Raw genomic sequence first — 21,135 nt, forward strand, 5'->3', positions numbered from 1 at the left:
CTGTCTTCTGGCCCGACAGACAGGGAACACCTTCCCTGATAAAATGGATCAGACACGTTCACACTGATAGTGGAATCCTGGAGAGTTCTTGCTCCTGCTCAAGGCAAGCTGTGAAATAGCAATTTTAGGCAAGAGAGTCCTTCAGGATGGAATCAGTTCCATTGTCCTCTGCAGGAATAAATCAAGTTTCAATATTCTTGGACCAAGGCCTTCCTCCCAAGACTGAACAGAAACAAGACTGTGTAACAGGGCATGAGAAGGCAATTCCTCTGCCTTCCTACAACCCATCTTTGAGTCAAGGAGACCTCCTGCATACAGATTATGTCGAGATCAAGCTGAAATCTCCCTATGGAACCCTGACCCATGAACATCTGGGCACTTTTTGCTCATAGGCTGGCTCATCCCACGGCTGCTGCTTCCTTGCCCAACATCTCTTCATTCCACGGAGCCCAGTCCTGGGATGTGGGCTGCTCATCCCTGGGCCACCCATCACCCCGAGCTAGGCAGCGAGCAGTGCTAGGAACATCAGTCAAAGAAGGAAAAGCACGCCGAAGTTTCAGTTCCCAAGTGGAATTTTTAGAGGAAAAACCAAAAAAAAAACCAACCAACCAAAAAAAAAAAAAAAAAAAAAAAGTAAAAACCCCATTATTCACCTTATAAACCATCGTTTTAAGCTGTCTCTCTCTTTTTTTTTTTTTTTTTTAAGGTTTTTGTACAGTAAAAAATCGTACAGTACTCAGCTGCCAGCCAGCACTCCAGCCCCCGGCTCCACCGACCCCCAGCCCCGCTGCGGGGGCCAAGGGGCCATCCCGGGCTGCTGCCTGTGCCGGCCGGGCCCCGCGGATGCCGTGAGCGCGGTGCGGAAAGTGCGGCCGCCAATGCTCAGGCTGAGGCGGCGGCAGGGCCGGGCCGGGGCTGGAGCCGGGGCCGGCCGGGCGGAGCCGCCGCCGCCATGGGGCTGCTCAACTTCACCCGCGAGCCGGTGCCGGAGGCGGTCAGCGCCGACATGCACAACCTCAACCAGCTCAGCGCCCAGGTGCGCCGCGGCGGGGACGGGCGGTTGGCGGCAGGGGCCGCCCCGGACACGGAACCGGCGGGGCGGCGGCGGCCGGGCGGGGCGGGCCGGCACCGGGAGCGGGACTCGGCCGGCAGCGCAGCACAGGAGCGGTCCCGGCTGTGCCGGTCCCACCGCGTCTCCAGGCCCACGTGGCCGGGTCCCTGCTGGGCCCGGTGCCCGGGGCAGGGCGGGCAGCGTGCCCGGTGCCCGGCGGTACAGCTCCGATCCAGCCCGGTGAGCCCCGTGCACGCCGGAGCTGTTTGAAGGATGTTTGTGGAATCATGGAATCCCAAAACGGTTTCGTCTGGAAAGGACCTTAAACACCATCTAAATCCACCCGCCTGCCATGGGCAGGGACACTGATGGAGGTCTGGTGGAGGGCTCAGATCGTGCCTGGTGGGCACTGGGGTCCTGTCAAGCACTGGGGTTTGTGGTGGGACCACACAGTGTTTGTGATCCCACCCCAGATTCCCACCCTGCGCTTCCTGCCTCAAGCTGAATGGTCCTGGTCATTGGTACCATCTGCCTCCAGGTCACTGACACCGGGTGTGCAGCTTGGACTGAAGTTATTGGAATCGCTGAGGTTTTTCCAGCCCAGCTTGCCAGGACTGAGGATATCAGCCTGGTAACAGCCTGGTGACAGCCCAGTGCCATCTCTGTTACATAGCTGAGGCTGAGGGCAGGGCATGATCTGCAGCCACAAAGCAGCCAATACCACTTTTGGCCATGCCCAGAAGGTCACTGCCAGCGCTGGTGCTGGTGCCAGCAGCCTCTCCATCCCTGCCTGCTAGCTGCACACCCAGAACGCTGAAAGCAGCAACTAGACCCTTAACCAGTTCTCTTCCTTTCCCAAGTTATTCTGGTTACCCTATAGGGTTTGTGAAACATGAGGCTGGATGTTCACAACTTTTCCCACTCGCAGTTTTTGGATTGCACAAGATAGAACAGCAGCTTCCGATTAGCCACAAATCACAAAAGCCCTGTGCAGTGCCAGCTACCAGCTGCACAGACCCCTTGGGAGGCTCTGAAAAGCATCCTGGGCAAATCCCATCCACAGGCATCACATAATGCCAAGGAAAGGGCACCAGCACAGGTCCAGCTCTGGGACAAGTGTGCTGGAGGCAGGTGGAGCTGGGTCGGGGGGTACATCACCACCTCATCGTGGTGCTGGTGGGGTGGTGAGGTGCTGATGTCCAAATCTAACACTCTCCTGTTTCTTCACAGCAATTCTCAGCGCTGACTGAAGTGCTTTTCCGCTTTCTGACAGAGCCCAAGGAGGTAAGGCAGAACTGGAGAGATGTGTGAGTGCAGCTCTGGTCAGAAACAGAGAAAAGATTTTGTCACTGCTCTTTCCCTTGATCAGGTAGAAAGATTTCTGACGCAGCTCTCAGACTTTGCCACCATGAATAAAATCAGCTTGGGACCCCTGAAAAACATTGTCAAAAGTATTCTTCTGGTACCCAACGGTAAGTGATGTATTTGCATATCCTGCCCTGAGGCCAGTCTGTCCCAGCCATTCCCGCAGGGCTTGGTTTGCACAATGTGTTAATGGTAGCTAATACAGTGCTTAGCACTTAAGAATCAAAAGTTCCCCTGTTTGGTGACTCTTTGTATTCTTTATACCCTGCCTGCATGCACATTTCACGGGCTTAAGTAAACTCCCTTAAATATCTGTGCATTAAATGCAGCACAACATCTTGGTTTAAGCAAGACCAGTAAATCCCTTTTGCCAGATCAAGGCAGCCTCGTGTTGGCACCGAGTCTCTGCAGGAACTTCCACCCAGGTGACCCAGTGCTGTAATTCCTCCAAGGCCAAGGGCTGTTGGAGACAAATAAGACAGTGCACAGGGGTTTGGAGTGGGCTGGGACTGCTGCAGTTCTAGGCCATGTGAAGGAGACAGCTGACCTTGCAGTTCTAGAGAAACACTCACCGTGTCCAGCTCTTTCTCGTTCAGAAACAGTGATGAAGAGGTTCGGGGGGATTCCACTGGAATACCCCAGACTCCAGCACTTTATAGGATTACTGTGATGTTGTGGCTGCCGTTTGACACGATAATGCATCAAACACTCCACAGCACGTTCATCCCATTGATCCTTCCTGTTATTAATAGTCCCTTGCTATTACCCTTCAGCCCTGGGTTCCCTGTAGCTTCCTTCACAGCCCCGATGCTGAGCACAACTCTTCAGAATTTGTTTTGAACTTGTCCTACTGCTTCAAGCAACTTTTCCTATCCAGGAGTACAATAATTTTCTTTCCTGCAACCGTCTTGTGGGGATTTAATGCAGAATTTGCATTTTTTCCCATCCTGATTCAGGCCTTGGTGCCCCCATCTTGTCGTTCTTGTGTGTGTGCACTGGCTTCAATCCCGTTGTAACTTTTCCTCAGCTCTGGGATGCCACGATATCAGGGATCAGAACAGATCACAGCAGATAACTTTGCCTCTGTGCTACACAGCCGGAAAGCCACGTGGGGCTGGCAGTCTCCTTGAATTTACGAGATTCCTGCTCTTGGCTTCAGAGAGCAGAATCCTTGTAAAGGTCCCTGTGCTGCCTGGGCCCCAGAACAAAGGGGGAAGGCGCAGCGGGGGAAAGTGTTATATGCACACGTTCACACCCATCATCCCAAACACAGCAGGTAGGTCAAATTAGCAGCCCGCCAGCCTTAACAGTTCTCCTTTAACAAGCAAAGCGGCTACAGGAGAGAAAGCAGCAGCTTCAAAACATAACCGCTGTCGCTGTTCCCATGGATACCTGCAGTGGGATCTCGCCCTCTCCCAGGCACTCCCAGAGCCCGGACTTTTAAAACACCGGGCATCCGCAGAGATACTGGCAGGCACGACTGGGTTTCCAATCTCCGAGGAGCTGTGGTTTGCTTCAAAACACAGCTCAGAAACAGTCTTTCCAGCGTCGAGTCCCGTCCCTGCCTCTCTTTGACTCAGTAAAAATTGGTTTGACTCATTAAAAAATGATTTCTTTTCTTCTTTGTGGTGTTTATTCAGGTGCCCTGAAGAGGAATTTGTCTTCTGAACAAGTCAGAGCAGATTTCATTGCTCTAGGTATGTCACATGATTTCCACTAAATAAAAGATAATTAATATTTATCACATATAGTAATCTCATATGGTTTCCCCCCACAGGCCTCAGTGAAGAGAAGGCCAGTTATTTTGCAGAACAGGTATTCATATATTTTTGCTTGTTTCTAAACTAACAAAATATCAGTTCTGTGAGAGGGAACTCATAAAACCCCACTGCGCTCCTGAGGCACATCAGCACATTGGATATTTTCTTCAAAACCAGCTTGGGATTTAGAACTGAAGATCCTCAGAGAACTAATAAGGAGCACTTTGTCTGATGATACCTCTGGTTTGCCAGGGCCTCTCCCCCATCAGTGTCACAGTTCCTGCACTGCTGTGTGGCTTTCATGTGATGTTTTTGTGCTTCCCATGCTTTGAGCCCTGAGGTCATGCAGTTACATGAACACATGGCTTTTGCACAGATATTGTTACACTGAACCAGTGCTAAAACAAAACCAGTGAGTTTCATTTACAGAAGTGACAGGGCAGATGGAAATCCTAGCAGGACTCAAAACACCTCTGAAAGCCCTCCTGGCCACATTAGTCCTCTCTTTACTCTGGGCTTCTGCCATCCTCTGCCTTCATTCTGACTCTTGTTGAAGTTTCAGGTACAAACAGAGGCCTCTCTGAATTAATTGCTGGTGTGTCTTTTGCTCTTGTAGTGGAAGGTGAATTCCCCCACCCTAACACGCCTGGCTGTGGGTCAGACACTGATGATTAACCAGCTGATAGACATGGAGTGGAAGTTTGGAGGTAATAGAGCTACAGCATAAACTGGAGGGGTTGGGAAACGCAGCAGTAGCTCTTGGCTAAATAACGTTTTATTTCATCACTTAACTAACAGATTATCTGCCTTCTCTTCTTTCTGACTCACAGTGACTGCTGGGAGCAGTGAGCTGGAAAAAGTGGGAAGTATCTTCTTACAGGTAAATCTCCCACATCACAGAGTTCAGCTTGTAGGGCAGTTGAGGAACAAGCTCCAGCCAGGCATGTGGGAAGCACTGGCTGTGAGGGAAGGAGAGGGAACAGGAACAGGCTCTGTGACTGCATCGTCAGTCTCCAAGTGCTGCTGCCAGCAGAGAGCAGACACGCTGCTGTTTGTTTCTCCTCTGAAGACATGAGGTATCACAGGAACCTGGCCCGTTCTGAACAGCTGTTCAAAAAGCTCAGTTTAGCAAAGGTCAACATTCTTGGGGAGGGAGGGAAAGTGGGATCAGGGACTTCCAGAGATCTTCCCAACGCCCAGGGTGTCTGTTCCTACAGTGACACTTCTTGAAAAGCCTGTCAAAGATGTGTGTGCTGTGCAGCAGTCAAACTCACAGCAGACTCCTGCTCTGCTGTCCTCTCCTGGTGCTCAGATACAGGTCTCTGAACTAAAATACTTCTGCTTTCCTTTCCCCAAGCTGAAGCTGGTGGTTAAAAAAGGGAGCCAATTGGAAAACGTGTATGTTGGTGAGTTAACAGTTCTGACAAGAGGGAAGGACGGGAAAGCTGCAGTTTGGGGCTCGGGGTGTTGCTGGGGATGGGGGAGTCTGGGGGCAGAACCAGGGTGAGGTCACTGCAAAAGTATCACTGTGGTTACTCCTGCCTCAGCCTCTCCAGCACTGTGGCTGTTTCTGCCCCACAGGCACTCCAGAACTGTTTAGGAACACTGACTTTTGGGCAGCTTCACATCTGTGTCTCAGTAAACACTGAGCAGTCAGAGCAGCAGGGCAAAGGAGGAAAAGAAGTTATTCCCGAGCATGGAGTGCTGTTGGGAGATCCCATTCCACGGGGAGATCCCAGCCTGGCCCCCCTGGCAGCCTGGCTAGCATAAGGAACCAGCTGCTGGGAATCACAGTGGCTAATCCTGCCAGCTTAGGTGAACATGAGTTGCTCCGTGGTAGCACCAGAACAGCTTTGCCAATGTTGGAAATGTAACCTGAAATCTAAGATTTGATGCCTTTTTTTTTTTTTCTTTTTTTTTTTTTTTCTTTTTCCTGCAGAGTTAACTTTGCCCCAGTTCTACAGTTTTCTGCATGAAATGGAACGGGTCAAAGCCAGCCTGGAAAGCTTCAGCTGAAGCTGCACAGACCGGAGCCGACATCTGTCCGGGATGTTTAATTCCTCCTCGTGGGCCTGCAGATCTGCTCTTTCCCAGCTGACTCTTCACACCCTGATAAGAGAAGACAAGCTGTGCAATGAGCAGTGGTGTCATGGCCCAGCAGGACCCATCAATCCTTTAGAACCTGAAACTTGGGCTAAGTTTCAGCTTTTTCAAAGCACCTACAAGTCCACTCATCTTTTTTTTTTTTTTTTTTTTTTTTTTTTTTTTTTTACTATTATGAGAAACTGTGGTCAGAAGTAATGTGGATACCTTTACTAAAATAGCAAAGAAATAAACTCATTCCCATCCTGCTCCGTTTGTATAAGAATCTGATTTTGTGAGAAAAATAAAAACAGGAGCAAAGAATCATTTTGAAACTTGGAAGGATTAAGCAGAGAGGATGATGAAAGCAAGGAGAGCATCCAATGTGGGGAATCACTTAGTGCTCCCTTCAAGCCTCTCCCTTCTCTTGTATTAAGAAACATGTTGATGAGCTTCTTCCCAATTGTGCCTCATTATGGGAAAGTATCTCAGTGGTAGGTGATTTTAAATCTTAACCAAACAGCTGCCTCTGTGCATGGGGGTGGGGGGACATCTCAGGGGGTGACGAGATAAATCTCATTTGGATGTGCTGCTCTTTAATCTGCAGCCTGTGTGACATGGCACAGTCAGACCCAGCCCATTTGGACATATGTCCAAACCCCATGAAGTGCCACTAGCTCCACTTTTCAGTTGTCTGAGGGCTGGGATGAACTCTTCATCAGGAGGCAGAGGGGGGCTCCAACCCACCTGGGGCAGTGTTACAGTCACTGAGGTTCCTCTCATGTCCAGACTGTTGAGTGGTCCTGAGCTGGCTGAAGCCTCTCCCACAGCACAGGGATGAAGGAAGCTCCTCTTACAGGGCACGTCCCAAAGCATCTCTGTGTCCCTGGCACACTCAGCAGTTCCAGAGAAGGGAATAAACCACATTACCAAGGAATATCCCAGTAAGATACTGTGTTTCCAGTCTCCACCTGATGGGATTCACCGTCCCATGGTATCCTGCCAGTCTGCTGTGGGGCTCCCTGCAGCAGCAGCTGCTTCCAGTTAAACCCGTCCCAAACAGATCATTTTTGAGAGAAAAGCATCACAAAGCTCCCTGTAACTCAGCTTCACCCGCGGGTTTCCAGCTGCAGCAAACCCAGCACTGAGTGTCCCTGCACTGCATTTCCTGTGGTGCTGCAGGAGTGACTGGGAGCAACAGCAGGCACAGGCTGAGCCATATATTTGGGAACTGGGGAATCCTGCTGGCAAACCCGGGAACGGATTTATTTATTTTCCCACATATCAGGTCAGCCACAAGCATTTCAATCTTTGTCACATGCTTACTGTAAAGATGAAAAAACAAAACAAAAAACCTCTGAAATAATGTTCTACAGAATATTCCGTCTCCTTTTGGGTGGCAGGAAGAGCTATTTCAGGGAGGAAGAAGCAGTCCAAATGGCTGCTGCTTTCTCAAGACAAAAGCAATTTTTTTGCTTTACATTTTCTGATGCCTGCTCCCATTATTTCTCCTCACCCTCCCAGTGCCGCTCAGCCCTATCCGATTCTGTCGGGAAGCGGCCACGGAGCTGCGGGGAAGATGCCAGGCTCGGTTGTGGGTCAGGAATCCGCCGTCCCCCCGCGCTCCTCCCCCTGCCCGGTTGGGATTAAGCCGCTCGGGGCTGACGCACGCCGAGCCCGCTGACCCCGAGTGCAGGGGTCACCTCCGTGCTGCTCCACGGTCCCCACGGGCAGCTCTGATCGGCGGCATTTGCGCCGCGGCCTGACCTCGCTGCTGCCACCAGCGCTCCCGCCAGCACCCTTTCATCCCCCGCGCTTGGCTGTGCATGAGCCGAGCTGGCAGCCCTGTGGGGAAGGGGTGGAGGGGGAGCCGGCTCCGGTGGCACCAGCACGGGGTGACGCCAACCGTGAGGGAATCGGGTCACCCTCCCGATGGGGCCGGCCAGGAGCAAGGAGAGTTCTGGGAGAGCCGTGGCAGCCATGGCCCTCCTGCACAGCACGGCCCCAGCCTCGCCACCAGCACAGGGGGTGATGGCCAGTGTGCAGAACCCTGCGTTGGGAGCTGGCAGGCGGCGGGCACAGCTGGCACAGCCACAGGGAGGGCTGAGCCCGGAGGGAAGGAGCAGCCATGTGCCCGTTTTGCAGAGGGAAGGAGCGGCCCGTGCCCGTTTCGCAGAAGGAAGGAGCGGCCCATGCCCGTTTTGCAGAGGGAAGGAGCGGCCCGGTGCCTGTTTCACAGAGGGAAGGAGCGGCCCATGCCCGTTTTGCAGAGGGAAGGAGCGGCCCGGTGCCCGTTTTGCAGAGGGAAGGAGCGGCCCGGTGCCCGTTTTGCAGAGGGAAGGAGCGGCCCTGTGCCTGTTTTGCAGAGGGAAGGAGCGGCCCGGTGCCTGTTTTGCAGAGGGAAGGAGCGGCCGTGTGCCCGTTTCACAGAGGGAAGGAGCGGCCCTGTGCCCGTTTTGCAGAGGGAAGGAGCGGCCCGGTGCCCGTTTCACAGAGGGAAGGAGCGGCCCCGTGCCCATTTTGCAGAGGGAAGGAGCGGCCCTGTGCCCGTTTTGTAGAGGGAAGGAGCGGCCCGGTGCCCGTTTCACAGAGGGAAGGAGCGGCCCCGTGCCCGTTTTGCAGAGGGAAGGAGCGGCCCTGTGCCCGTTTTGTAGAGGGAAGGAGCGGCCCTGTGCCCGTTTTGTAGAGGGAAGGAGCGGCCCTGTGCCCGTTTTGCAGAGGGAAGGAGCGGCCCTGTGCCCATTTTGCAGAGGGAAGGAGCGGCCCTGTGCCCGTTTTGCAGAGGGAAGGAGCGGCCCGGTGCCCGTTTTGCAGAGGGAAGGAGCGGCCCTGTGCCCGTTTTGCCCGTGTTTCCGGGCGGCCCCGCCGTGCTCATGTGCGCGGCCCCTTCCGCCTGCCCGTCAAGCCCAGCCAGCCGAGCGCTAATCTCGGCGGGACAGCGGGCGTGGGGGAAACAGGGGCCTCTCACCAGCCTGGGGTGCAGCTAACCATACTCCCGTGGCCGTTTGCCTCCCCGAGGCCTTTCTCGGCCCATTTCCTCTGGGGCGGCCGTGCCACAGCCCCCCATCCCTGTCGCTGCTGCAGGGGACACGTGGGCCCTCCCGGCTGCAGCAGGGCAGGGGCAGCACGGCCGTGCCGAAGCCACACGCGGTCACCTCCCTGCATGTGCAGCCCCCCTCTCGCAGCACTGTGGACTCTCTGCTGCCTCAGGTCACTTCAGCAAGCCCCGGGCTGCCAGGCAGTGTCTCCTGGGCGCAGAGGAGATGGCAGAGTAGCCCCAGCAGCCAGGCTGCAGTGGGGATCCTGTGCTCCCAGGCATCCTCCCACTCACCCCTGCCAGCGCCAGCAGGCAGCAGAGAACCGGAGCTGCACTCTGGGCTCTGTCAGTTCCCAGCGTGGATTCAATGCTGTTGTGATTCTCAGCCATGTCAGATGCTAATGACCAAGGGAATTGGGATGTTTTCAAATGAAGCATCTTCTCCCTTCTGGAAATGCCAATCCTGCTGCTCCTTTCCTACGTGAAGGAATCCTCCAAAGCCTGAGAACAAAAGCCTCTGCTCTGAGGGAGCAGAGCAGATGTGAGCTCCGGTCGTGCCTGTGAGCCCATGGGCAGGCAGGGAAGGAAGGAATTGGGGCTCCTCACTGCTGGCTCTGCCCAACCTTGAGCAGGTCATGTGGGGACTGACAGAGCTCCCCTGAGATATCCTGGTTTCCACAGATCTCACCAGGAGCTGCTCCATTCCGAGGACTTTCAGCTTGGTGTTATCCCTGTCCCAAGCTTCCCATTTGCAAAACAGAGTGACAAATCTCAAAGCTGACCAGCAGCTGTGAGGGAGCCATAGCAGGTGAAACAAGCCAGGGAGCAGAAATGGCAGGTGAGGGCCCCAAGGCAGCTGGAGCTCAACCCAGTGTTGAAGGCAATCCTGCCCTTCCTCACTCTATGCCATCCTCCTCCCCAGTTCCTCCAGGTTTTGGGGTCATGCAGCACCCAGCAAAAACACAAGCTGTGAACTGCAGCTCCCCAAATTGCTCTGTCTGCCTGGGAACAGCAGCCCTGAGCACGCTGGAGGGCCCCAGGGCAGCGGCACCACCCTGCTGTGCCACATGGATCCTTGGGGACGGAGACCCTCAGGGGCTGTGTGGGGCTCCCTGGGGTTCCCATGGCACTTCCTGTCTCCTCAGCAGAGCAGACAGGCGAGGGTGGCACTGGGCACAACACCATGCAGCTGAGGACACACTCCCAGGGACGAGTCCTCAGCCTGCCTGGGACAGGATTCTGCCCCCACTCTACTCAGAACAGGGGGAAGGCATCCCACCCTGCCTGCAAAATGGAGCTGCTGCTTCCCGTTCTTGCAGGAGGTGGGAGAAGAGACTGGTGGTGTCCAAAGCAGTGGAAATATTCCTAGCATGTCGTCTGCTCCCGAGCCTTGCCATCTCTCTAGGCAGTTCTTTGTCCAAGCACACTGGGAACAATTGGGGTTGCTCAGCCAGACCGCAGGCTGTCGATCAGCAGAGGGAATGAATGCTCCAGCATACGGATCCCATCTTCTCCCACAGCAAGGGGAGGTGGCCACCAGAAACCAGCCTGTGGCACAACAGCACAGGCAGAAACAATGCCCGGGCACCCACGCTAGTGCCAGCCTCGGGAAGGGGGTGGGTGCTCCTCAGCCCATCCAAGGAACAGCCCAACGGGAGGGAGTGGCTGGGCGTCCCCAGGCCTCAAGTGGGGCTGGGGATGGCACGGTTGGCACAGCCATGGTGACAAGGTCCCTGTGTGGTCCTGCACTGCAAGTGGCTGAGGAGGAAGAGCTGGGTCCTGGGGGGCAGAGAGAAGCCTCTAAGCTGTGGGATCAGGGCTTGGCCAGCCCCTCTCAACACCCAGCGCCTTCGGGGTGTCCTATCCAGGGCTGATGGCATTTACTCCCTTGCAGGCACAGCTTCACAAAGGATGCCAGGCCCTGCGGTGACAAATCTATCCTGTCTCCAAGAGCCTGATACAGCTTCTCCTCTCCATGACACCCTGAGCAGCCACGGGCTGGTGCTTGGCGGGGGGAGCACCCACCAGCCCCCCGCTGAGGCAGCTCAGCCCATTTCCCAGCACTCAGCCCCAGTTTATAGGGCTGCTCTGTCCCAGGGGCATCACTGCCACCGCTAACGAGGTTATCCCAGACCAGGCACCGACAGAAAGGGAAAGCAGGGTTAACCCTTGTGCCACCAACACATCCCACAGCACTGGGGAACAGCTTTGCTTGGAAACAAGATTTTAACAAGCCCCTGTGGGGTTGGGGAGCTGTGAAACACCAGGGGAGAATTCCTGTGCCATTCCCATGCCAGCCACAGCACCTCAGCATCCCTCCTCTCGGAGCAGCCCCATATCCATGACAGCAGCACCAAGCCCTGAGGCTACACCTTGCAGCCGGTGTCCATGGCAGCAGCATAGAAAGGACGGTGCATGACCCCCATCATATCCCCATCTCTCAGCTTTGTTTCACATCGACAGCTGGGATGTGGATAAGGAGCAGGGCGCAGCCAGGGTGCAGGCAGGAGACGTTGGGTGGCCGAGGCCACTGCTGCCCACAGGGACACAGCACCACTCACATTCCTGCTAGAGAATGTGAAGGCTGCAAGCAAGGTCAAGGGCCCTTCCCTTGCTGGAACTCGGCGTCACGCCAGCACCCGGGTGGCCCGACCCGCCGTCCCACGGGGTTGGGGACTGTCCCTACACCCTCACCCCACTGCCCCTCATCTGCAGGGCTGGCTGGGACACGCTTGGGTGCTGGCAACGCTCCCCAGGAACCACCAACGCGGGCAGCCCTGTTCGTCCGGCTCAGCAACCCCCGCGGGGCGGGGATTGGGGTGGGATCCCCAGGCAGGGCCCCTCTGTTTCCACCCCCGCTGCTGAGACCCGACAAACTCACGGCACCGCCGGGCGGGGCCCCCCGGCCCGCCCCGCTGCGGTGTGCGGTGTGGGGCAGCAGAGGGCGCCAGAGCACCGCGCAGGGCCCTGCGCTCCCCCCCATCGCTCCCCGCACCCACCCGGTCCCACCCTCCGGACACCCCCATCGCTCCCCGCACCCACCCGGTCCCACCCTCCGGACACCCCCATCGCTCCCCGCACCCACCCGATCCCACCCTCCGGACACCCCCATCGTTCCCCGCACCCACCCGGTCCCACCCTCCGGACACCCCCATCGCTCCCCGCACCCACCCGATCCCACCCTCCGGACACCCCCATCGCTCCCCGCACCCACCCGGTCCCACCCTCCGGACACCCCGCCCCGCGCCCTCCATTCTCCGGGCTGAGCTCCTGCATCCACCGCTCCCGTCCCCCGCCCTCTCTCCCCGGGGCATCCTGCCCGCCCTCCTCCAGGATATCTCCCTGCATCCTCAATCCCCGAGCATCCCTCCCTCCCCCGTCCCCTTTCCTCGACGCATTCCTCTCCCTCATCCCTTCCTCAGCCCCAATCCTCCTCCTGGCCCCACGGACCCTCCCTCCCCGCACCCGGCAGGCAGCCCCCCGACCTCAAGCCCCCCCCACCTCTCGCTGCCAGCAGCACCATCTCCCCCGCAGTTCCCACAAGCGCTTTCCCAGCCGGGAGCCCCGGAGCCACACTTTTCCTCGCCCACCCCAAAGCCGGGCGTCACCCCCGTCATCCCACCCCAGCCGCCCTGGACTGCCCCTGCAGCAGCCCCAGCCCCGAGCACCGGCTTCCATCGCCTCCGGCAGATCTCCCCGCGCTGGCTCAGCTCCGGGAGGGGGGCCGGAGCCCCCAGACTTATTCAAAAGCAATAAAATTGAACCCAAGCGTTCCTGTTCCGTTCTGTAACCCGCGGCTCGTACTGGAGTGAGCTCCCGTCCCACCGCACACGCCCTGTGCTGCGCTGGGTCAGGCAGTTCTTCAGCCGGGCTGGCTGTGATAAGAGCAGATTAAAAATAATCATAACAATAACGAGAAGACCTGTCACATCTCTGGGGGACACCTCACGGCGCCTGCTCCCAGCCAGGCAGGCTGGGACTTTCAGCTTCCACTCCCGAGGAATTAGCTGTATTTATGGATTTATCGATGTGAGCCCACCCCCCTTCCCCCCCCCCCACATCCCGGGGGATGCCGGAGGGTGCCCGTCCCACTGCAGGTGGCCTCAGCAGGGCCAGGTTCCAGGGAGGCAGCAGAAGCAGGGGATGCTGGGCTCTCTGGAGCCCCCCTGGGTGCAGAAAAACCCGGTCTCTGGCAGAGGCAGAACACAACGTGCTGGCCCGGCTGCATGGGGTGGGACTTGGGGGGGAGCCAGAGCCCCCCTCCCTGGGCTGCGGGCGTGGAGCAGCTCAACAGAGCAGAGCAGGTGAAGGAGAGAGGGAGCACCCACCTTTCCACCAGTTTTTCTACTTGCTCCATCTCACATATAGCGAATTCTGAGCACACAATGCAGTTATTGAATAAAATTATGCTTTTTTTAGTACTTGTATGCATGTGGTTTTTAAGGCTCTGCCTAGAAACCAACCTCTGAGCCAGGAGCAGAGAGATTGAAGGGGAAAGCCAGGCCAGCCATGGACAGTTGTGGGACACAAAGATGCAAGCACAGCACTGTCAACCATAGCAGCTGGCAGGTGACACATCCAGCCTGTGCAGGTGACGCGCCCATCACTCCTTCCACTCCAGGAAGAAGGAGAAAGCGCTCCTGGCTGGGGCAGGGATCATTAGGGAGAGTGGCCAGCCCAGGGCTGCCTCGCCTCTCCTCTCTCTGCCACTATCTCTGTCCCCCATGGTGCCAGCTCTGTCCCCCTCCCGCAGAGCTCTGCCTGTGCCTGTGAGGACGAGTCCTGCCTCCCCTCCGCCATCTCGCTCGCTCTCCCTCCAGGCAGCGGAGCCGAGGCGCTGCCAGCTCCATCTGCACAGTGCAGCGAGCACCGGGCCAAGGGGCAGGACCCACAATCACATTTCCTTGGAGCACATTGTGCTCCTGCCTTGCCGAGGGTGTTGGAGATGGGTGGCTGTAATAATGGCGCCGTGAATAACCACAGCTCACTCACTGTGGCCTCCAAGCTCAGTGTGCTCCAGCTCCAGCCTCATCCCCTCCCAAGGCTGTTCCCTGCCATGACGTGCCCTGGTTTCCAACCTGCCTTATAACCTCCTGCCTTGGCCCAGGTATCCGCAGTCCCCACACCCACCCACAAGCTCCCATCAGCACTTCCCCCATTGCAGCTGATTTGGCTTTGACCAGTGTTCTCCTCCCAGCAGGACCCCCACAGACTGGGGACACAAAATCCCCAAAGAGGGACTCTGCTGCCCTGTGACAGGCAGTGCTGCCCTGACACGGTGCAGCACAAAGGGCTCATGGAGCTTTTATTGCTGCTGATCCTGCACGGCTCCCACAGACCTGCCTGGAGCAGAGTCTCCCTTGGAGCCAGCTTTCTGCAAACAGTACCCCCGGGGCCCTCCCCAGGGCCAGGGCGCAGGTCCCCACTCTCAAGGCAGCCCGGATACAGGGCAGCAGGTTCTCCTCTGCCACCAAACCTGGCTGTGGCTGCACTGGTGCCATCTGTTCGTCAGGCACAGTCCCGTGTCACGCTGTGCTGTGGGAGCTGTGCCAAAGCTCCGGGACCCTGCTGGAGCACCCGCACTGGAACCGGGCTCTGAGTGCCGCGACCGATGCGATTTGCAGCCCCGGTGAAAAGATGAGGGCACAGATGCCAGCGGCATTTCCTGGCTCTGGAGATGAGCCCTGTCGGGTGGGGCTGCGGGTGCTTGGGTTGTGGGGGCAGCTTGGGGGGGGTGCCAGGGCTCAGGTGGGGGGCATCTCGCCAGACCACCTCCCAGCTGGGGAGATGGGTTCCCTGTGGGTTCCCAGCAAGGACACGGTATCTGCAGGACTGGAGTGGCATTGGGAAGCCTCGGGCTGAGCGCCGTCCCGCTCTGCTTGCTCGAGAGTGAAAGGATTTGTCAACAGGGAGCTGATGAGTCCCTAGGGCAGCCAGCTCACCCTCCTCCCAGCACCCCCTGTCCAGCAGGTGGGCTCCTGACGGCACACGGCCATTGCAGGCACCCAGAGCAGGCTGGCCCCGAGTGCCGACTGCACCAGAGGGTCTGAACCCACAGTCCCACCAAAGCCCCCAGTGTGGGGGCCCCGACCCCACGGGCTGGACAGCGCAGCAGCTCTGTAGGCTCTGACCCTCTAAGGTGTTTCCGCAGGATGCTCAGTGTGACCCGGGCAGTGCTTGGCACACGGAGCAGCCACACGCGGCGGAGACAGGAATATGCTTTCACCAGGAGAACAAGAAGAGCCTCTGATGGCTGCCATGTCCCTTGTAAACACCAACTTTGAGAGCATCAGATTACAGCCGCTGCCTCGGCTCCAAACAAGATGGTAATCGGGAGCACGGAGGCACCCTGCCTGCATCCTGCCTGCACAGCGGGGAGCACCGGGAGTCTGGTGGCACCGCAGGGGCCATGACACCCCTTCCTGCACTGCAGAACTGCCAGGGCTCGCTGCGCCCCGACCCCACACAGCACAGCGACCCAGCGCGCCCCGGGCGAACGGGAGCTCCCCGCCCCCGGCGGAACCGCTGCTCGCTTATCCCCAAGTGCGTGCCCAGGGTCCCCGCGGCAGGGAACGCACCGCGCTTCGGTGCAGCCCCGTTGGGGCACACCACTGCCCGTCCCCCGCAGCCGTGGGCGTGAGGGGGGCATGGCTCCCACCGAGGGCTCGGTGAACCGACACCCGTGGTCCCGGGCCCGCTGTGCTGCTGCTGCCCTCGCTCCCGGCGTCCCGGCTCGGGAGATGTCGGTCCCACGGCCGCTCCCCGAGCCTCCTCGCTGCAAGGCCGGTGTCCGGGCTGCAGCCGCCGCCCCAAGAAGAGCTCGGGGAGGGCACAGCCGGGCAGGGCCGTTCCCGGGGCCGCAGCTGGCGGGATTGGAGGCAGCTGCCCGCAGCGCGGGCCTCCCCCTCCCTGCTGCCCGCGGCCCCCCTTTCTCGGGCAGGAGCCGCTCCGGCCGCTCCCTGCTGAGCGGTCCGGGCTGCGGGGACGGAGCAGCCCTCGCTCCCTCCTCCTCGGCCCCGGCCGCGGGCAGGACCGAGCGGTCCCTCCCGCCGCCGCCCCGCCGGTCCGGCACAGCGCGGGGGCACCAGGACTACCCGCTCCCCGCCGCGGGGCTCCGCTGCTCCCCCCGCCGCGGAGTCTCCACTCTCGGCCGGGCCGGGGTGCGCGGTGCCGGCGGGGACACGCGGGACCGCGGCTGCGCCCACGCTGCGGCAGCTGGCGGGGGTCGGCGGGATCAGCTGCGGCCGGGGATCAGCTGTGCCCCGCGCCGCCCCGCCGGGGCCCCCCCGCTCCCTGGGGAGCGGCCCCGGCTCCCCCCGCACCGCCCGCCCTGCCCGCCCTACCTGCCCGCCGCCCTCCCGGCCCTCCCCGGGGCGGCTGGAGGCCGCCCAGCCCGGAGATGCCCTGCTCCCTCCTCCTCCTCCTCCTCCTCTCCTACTTCTCCTCCCGCGGGCACAGCCCTGTCTAATCCCACGGGTGTCAAATCCACGGTGCGGCTTTGGCCGTGGCGGGGCCGGAGCGTATCCGATGGGGCCGGCGGGGAGGAAGGCGCGGGATGCTCGGGCGGGGGCACCCGGCCGAGCCCCCCCTCCGCACACCGCAGCCATGGCAACGGCGATGGGCTGTCCCAGCCCGGCCGCAGCGCAGTGAAGGCGAGAGGGACGCAGGGAGGGAAGGAGCCGCCGGGCGATTCCTGAGGGGCTGGCACACACACAGCCGCTGGAAGCGACCGGAGCCAATCCCCCGGCTCCCTTTGTGATGCTTCCTGACACAGATTCCCTCTCCATGGCTGACTTTGCAAGTTTCCCCATCCTCTTCTCCTCCTCGCGCGGTTCCTTTTCATGCGACTAAATTATACACGAGAGGAGGGACATGCTGGAAATTCTAGTAACAAAATAGAAATGAGCAGATTTGCGCAGGCGGCTGCAGCCCGGCCGCCTCCGGGACTCCTGTGAGCCAAGAGGGACCGGACCGAGTCCCAGGGCAGCACCATTAAAGCCCGTGAATTTTGAAACCACCAAGGAAAAGGCTTTTCCTGCGGCAGCAGAGAAGTGCGGGCGTGTGGAGCAGATCGCGGTGGGTGCCGGGACCGCGGCCCCTCCACGCAGAGCGGCTGCTGTCCCAGCACACCGCACCCTCGGGGACGGCAGGCGACGCATTCACTTCCCCGGAGAAATGTGTTGTTTGGGAGCCAGTAAAAAATATGCAAATCTGGGAGGGCTGGGCCTCAGCCTCTGAGCAGCCTTTCTCCCCTTCCTCCCCATCCCAGAGCTCCGTGGGGCGAGCTGAGCCCTGGGCAACCGAGGGGAGGGAAAGGCAGAGCCGGGGGAGCGCGGGGGCGGCAGGCAAGGCAGTGGGATGAGATTTGGTGTGTCACGGAGCAGGACGGGGAGATGTGCACGGGATAGCGGCTCCTCCAGACCGCGGGCATGCGGAGAAGGCTCCTGCTCCCGCAGCCGGGGTGGGTGGAGCATGCTGTCACTTTTTGGTGCTGGGCAAGCCCGGCATCGCTGTCGCAGGATTGCTGCCTGTGCAGTGAGTCAGGAGCAGCGCTGCCACGTTTTCCTCCTACAGGCAGCGTCCCGTGGCGGGTCGGTCGTGCTCCGCACCGGGACGCGCCCGCACACGCGGTGCTGCTTCAGCTCCGACGCCACGTGGGTGGGTGAATCTCCGGCAGCGACTCTCCGGGGAAACCCCTCTGTTTGGAAGGATGAGGACACCGACCTACAGCTCGGACGAGATGTGGAGCGCCTGGCTCAGGCAGCGATCCCACGGGACACGGGCATATTCCTGTGCCTGCGTCCCACCTCCTCTGCCAGACAATGAAACACTGCCCTCCTTCCCAAGTCGCAGCAGAACAAATAAAGCAAGCGCCATATGGTGCCAAGACACGTTGGAAATGGGGCCAAGCCCAGGAGGTAGGGGAGGTGGCAAGACTCCATCCCCACACCAGTCCCTATTGCCAGCTCCAAGCCGGGGCTGTCCTTGGGGGAGCCCTGTGCCCACTCCTCCTCCTTCCCCCTGCAGCCACTGCCCCGCTGCCAGGCACAGCTCTGCATTTCAGCCATGGCTTTGCCTGCAGTCCTGGGGGAGCACAGAAACCAAAGCTGTTCCCGAGAGCATTTTTTCCTCTAAGGGCTGGCCCGGGGACACAGGTGTCACCGCTGGACTGACACTGTTGTCAGGAGATAACGCCCTGCACCCTGCAATGGGATGGGGCACTCTGCTGCCTCTCCCCCAGAATTACCAAGAGGAGTGGGGACCACAGACAGCTTGTCCCCACAGGGGCTGGAGGAGAAGCCTCCCACCTGCTCCAGGATGCCACAGATACCCCACTGCAAGAAGAAAGTAGCACCATCTTTCTGCCTGTCACAGCAATCCTCCTGCCTGGATCCTCCCACAGCCCTGCAGCTCCTGATCCCCTGTGTGTTTTCAGGCAAGTCACCTCCAAGCACAGACACCCAGCAGTGAGGTACCTCCCAGGAGATTTGGGCACCCTATGGCAGGGCTTTCAGAGGTGCTGAGCGCCTGCAATTCCCTGCAGCCTGCTCTGGAGCAGAGCACCTCCCTCCAAAAACCCAGCCCGCCCTGGCTGCCCAAGGCCTGACTCAGGAGAGCAGATCCCAGAGCTTGCTTGGGGGCAGGATATGATGAGCTCCTGGGGGAAGAGGGGGACTCCAGGAGCCCTTCACACTCTAACAGACCTTCTGCATGTGTGGCAAGCAGATGCCAGCCTTGTCTGTGCCTGGGAGCCAGGTCACAGAGCTCATGTGGCACCTACCCACCTGCCACCCTCATTCACCCCATTCCCTCTGCAAGGGCCTCCAAAAGTGAAGCACCTGGCCCTGTCCTCCAGGTTGAATCAAAGTGAGGTTCTCTTTTGTGTTTGAGGTTTTGTAGCCACAGGGCTCAACTCTCTCACTGCAAATGTGAGCAGATCATTTGCACCTGAGTCACAGAGATGAGAATCAAGTAAGTTGTGCAAGCAAAGGACTTTGTTGAATCATACACAAAAATGTTGGGATGATAAGGATCAGACAGGACCCAGGAGTAGCCCACAGATCTCTCCATCTCTGTGCCATCCTCCTTCCTGCTTTAAAGAGGCAGCACTGCCTGATGGAGTGTCTCACAACCTGGCTCCATCCCTACCTATCTATGCTCCCATGACCTGGCTCCATCTTCTCTACCTTAACTAAGGATCCTCTGGGAATGCTCCACACCAATGAGTGCTTGACAGCTGCTCTGCAGATCCAAAGCACTGTGTGAAAATAGTATTATTTATTGACAATGTTACAGGTAATGAGAAAAGCAAGAGGCAGCCTTGTCCTGCCCAGCCTACCTGGATCCCTGCAGAGTGAAAGTGAGCATGGCAGAGGGTCCCAGCTGTGGTGCAGTTTGCTGACCAGTGGCTGTGGAGGTCTGCCCTCATCCTGGTCCCAGCTCCACTTGGGCTTCTTACCCACCATGTGTTGATAAACAGAAAAAAAAAAATGTACAATGGCTGCATTGAAGTTCCCAGTTAAACAGAACAGCAGTGGCTGCTCAGAAGGGGAACTTCTGCATTATCTTTTGCTCTATTAATTCAGAGGTGGGACTTTCTGAAACAGGGACAATCCACAGGGCAAGATCTGGATTTTTGAACACCCCTGGTGTGAGATCTCAGGCAGGGTTAAATGCCAGCAGGCAGAAGAACAGCAACAACCCCAGGAACAAAGGGGACATGGGTATTTTGACTCCTAGGAGCAGGGGAAGGAGTTACTGGGAGAAGTGGGGCTCGGCCATGCCACGTTCCAGCACATGCAGCTGCAAGGTGAGGCCAGGGATCCCAGGTGGATCACCAGGTACTGAGTGGCAGTGGGCTCCACAGAGGCCAGGGATCCTGCCTGGATCACCAGGCAGCAACTGGCAGCAGACTCTGCTGGAGGCTGGGGATCCAGCTCTGGCACCACAGCCACGCACACGGGACAGTGCCCAGCTGCTGCAGGGTGAGCACTGGGCACAGCTGAAGCCAGGAAGTCACTGAGCTGCAGGCAGCAGCAGCACAGGCAGGGAGAGCAGGAAGGAAGCCCAGGCAGGGAGCACAAGCAGGGGAATAGAGGCAGCATGTGCAGTCAGGGAACAGAGGCAACAGTGCCAGCAGCAGCTGCAGCCGACCTAGGGGAGAACCAGGGAAAGCCTTGGGCCCACGCTGTGACCAAGGACCTTGCTGCTCCCCAAGCCCCTGATGGTGTGACAATCCCAGGGGTCTGCAGCCTGGTTTGTGCTGAGCTGGCAGGGTCCTGCTCAGCAGCAGCCAGGTGGGATCCTGTGCCTGGAGGAGGCAGGCAGGCTGAGCCCAGAGCAATCTGTTCGGTTAGAGGTGGGTGGTAAATGAACGGCAATGGAAGAACCACTCCCCGGTAGCTCCAAAGAGGGGCGTCAGCAACGAGCCGAGCTCTAACGAGCCTCGGGAAGGCTGGAGCCCTCCGTGCCATTTCATCTCTGCTGCTCTGCGTCGGATTTCCCAGGAGCCCTGCAGCCTCGGCCACATTAATTATGCAAATGAAAAGGTGATGCCAACTCACCATTCCTCGGCAGGGTCCCTGCGAGGGAAGTTGTGCCCGAGCAGCGGCCGCTGCCCTGGCCGGGGCAGGGAGGGTCCCGGAGCACACCAGGCAGGATGGATGTTTGCAATAATTATCCAGTCATCCCCTTCAAGTGTACTGCAGCCATAGCAACAGACAGATGTTCTGTCCCAGCCAGAGTCCGCAGCGAGCTGGGGAGGGAAGCACAAAAATTAACCCGTTCAGCCCTAGGATGGCACAGAATCCACTTTATCCTGGGACCATCCCACACTTGGG

At 58.6% G+C, this 21,135-nt stretch overlaps 1 protein-coding gene across 1 annotated transcript; it reads left to right on the top strand.

Moving 5' to 3' along the window:
* The first annotated feature begins 879 nt into the window (after positions 1 to 879).
* On the top strand, positions 880 to 6,528 carry COMMD7 (COMM domain containing 7). The gene is made up of 9 exons (XM_059862736.1): positions 880 to 1,036; positions 2,282 to 2,335; positions 2,421 to 2,523; positions 4,057 to 4,113; positions 4,194 to 4,231; positions 4,793 to 4,883; positions 5,007 to 5,056; positions 5,534 to 5,582; positions 6,116 to 6,528. The coding sequence occupies exons 1-9, from the start codon at positions 953 to 955 to the stop codon at positions 6,190 to 6,192; spliced, it is 603 nt and encodes a 200-aa protein (XP_059718719.1). The 5' UTR covers positions 880 to 952; the 3' UTR covers positions 6,193 to 6,528.
* Positions 6,529 to 21,135: the final 14,607 nt, after the last annotated feature.

This window comes from Haemorhous mexicanus, chromosome 18 (genome assembly GCF_027477595.1).
Source record: "Haemorhous mexicanus isolate bHaeMex1 chromosome 18, bHaeMex1.pri, whole genome shotgun sequence".
NCBI classification, from domain to species: Eukaryota; Metazoa; Chordata; class Aves; order Passeriformes; family Fringillidae; genus Haemorhous; species Haemorhous mexicanus.

What these genes read in the sequence shown, in the direction of transcription:
- COMMD7 (XM_059862736.1), top strand. Translation starts at nt 953, where the DNA reads ATGGGGCTGCTCAACTTCACCCGCGAGCCGGTGCCGGAGGCGGTCAGC. An exon ending in CCAGTTATTTTGCAGAACAG is followed by an intron (nt 4,232 to 4,792) that starts GTATTCATATAT and finishes TTGCTCTTGTAG; the next exon opens with TGGAAGGTGAATTCCCCCAC. An exon ending in ATTGGAAAACGTGTATGTTG is followed by an intron (nt 5,583 to 6,115) that starts GTGAGTTAACAG and finishes TTTTTCCTGCAG; the next exon opens with AGTTAACTTTGCCCCAGTTC.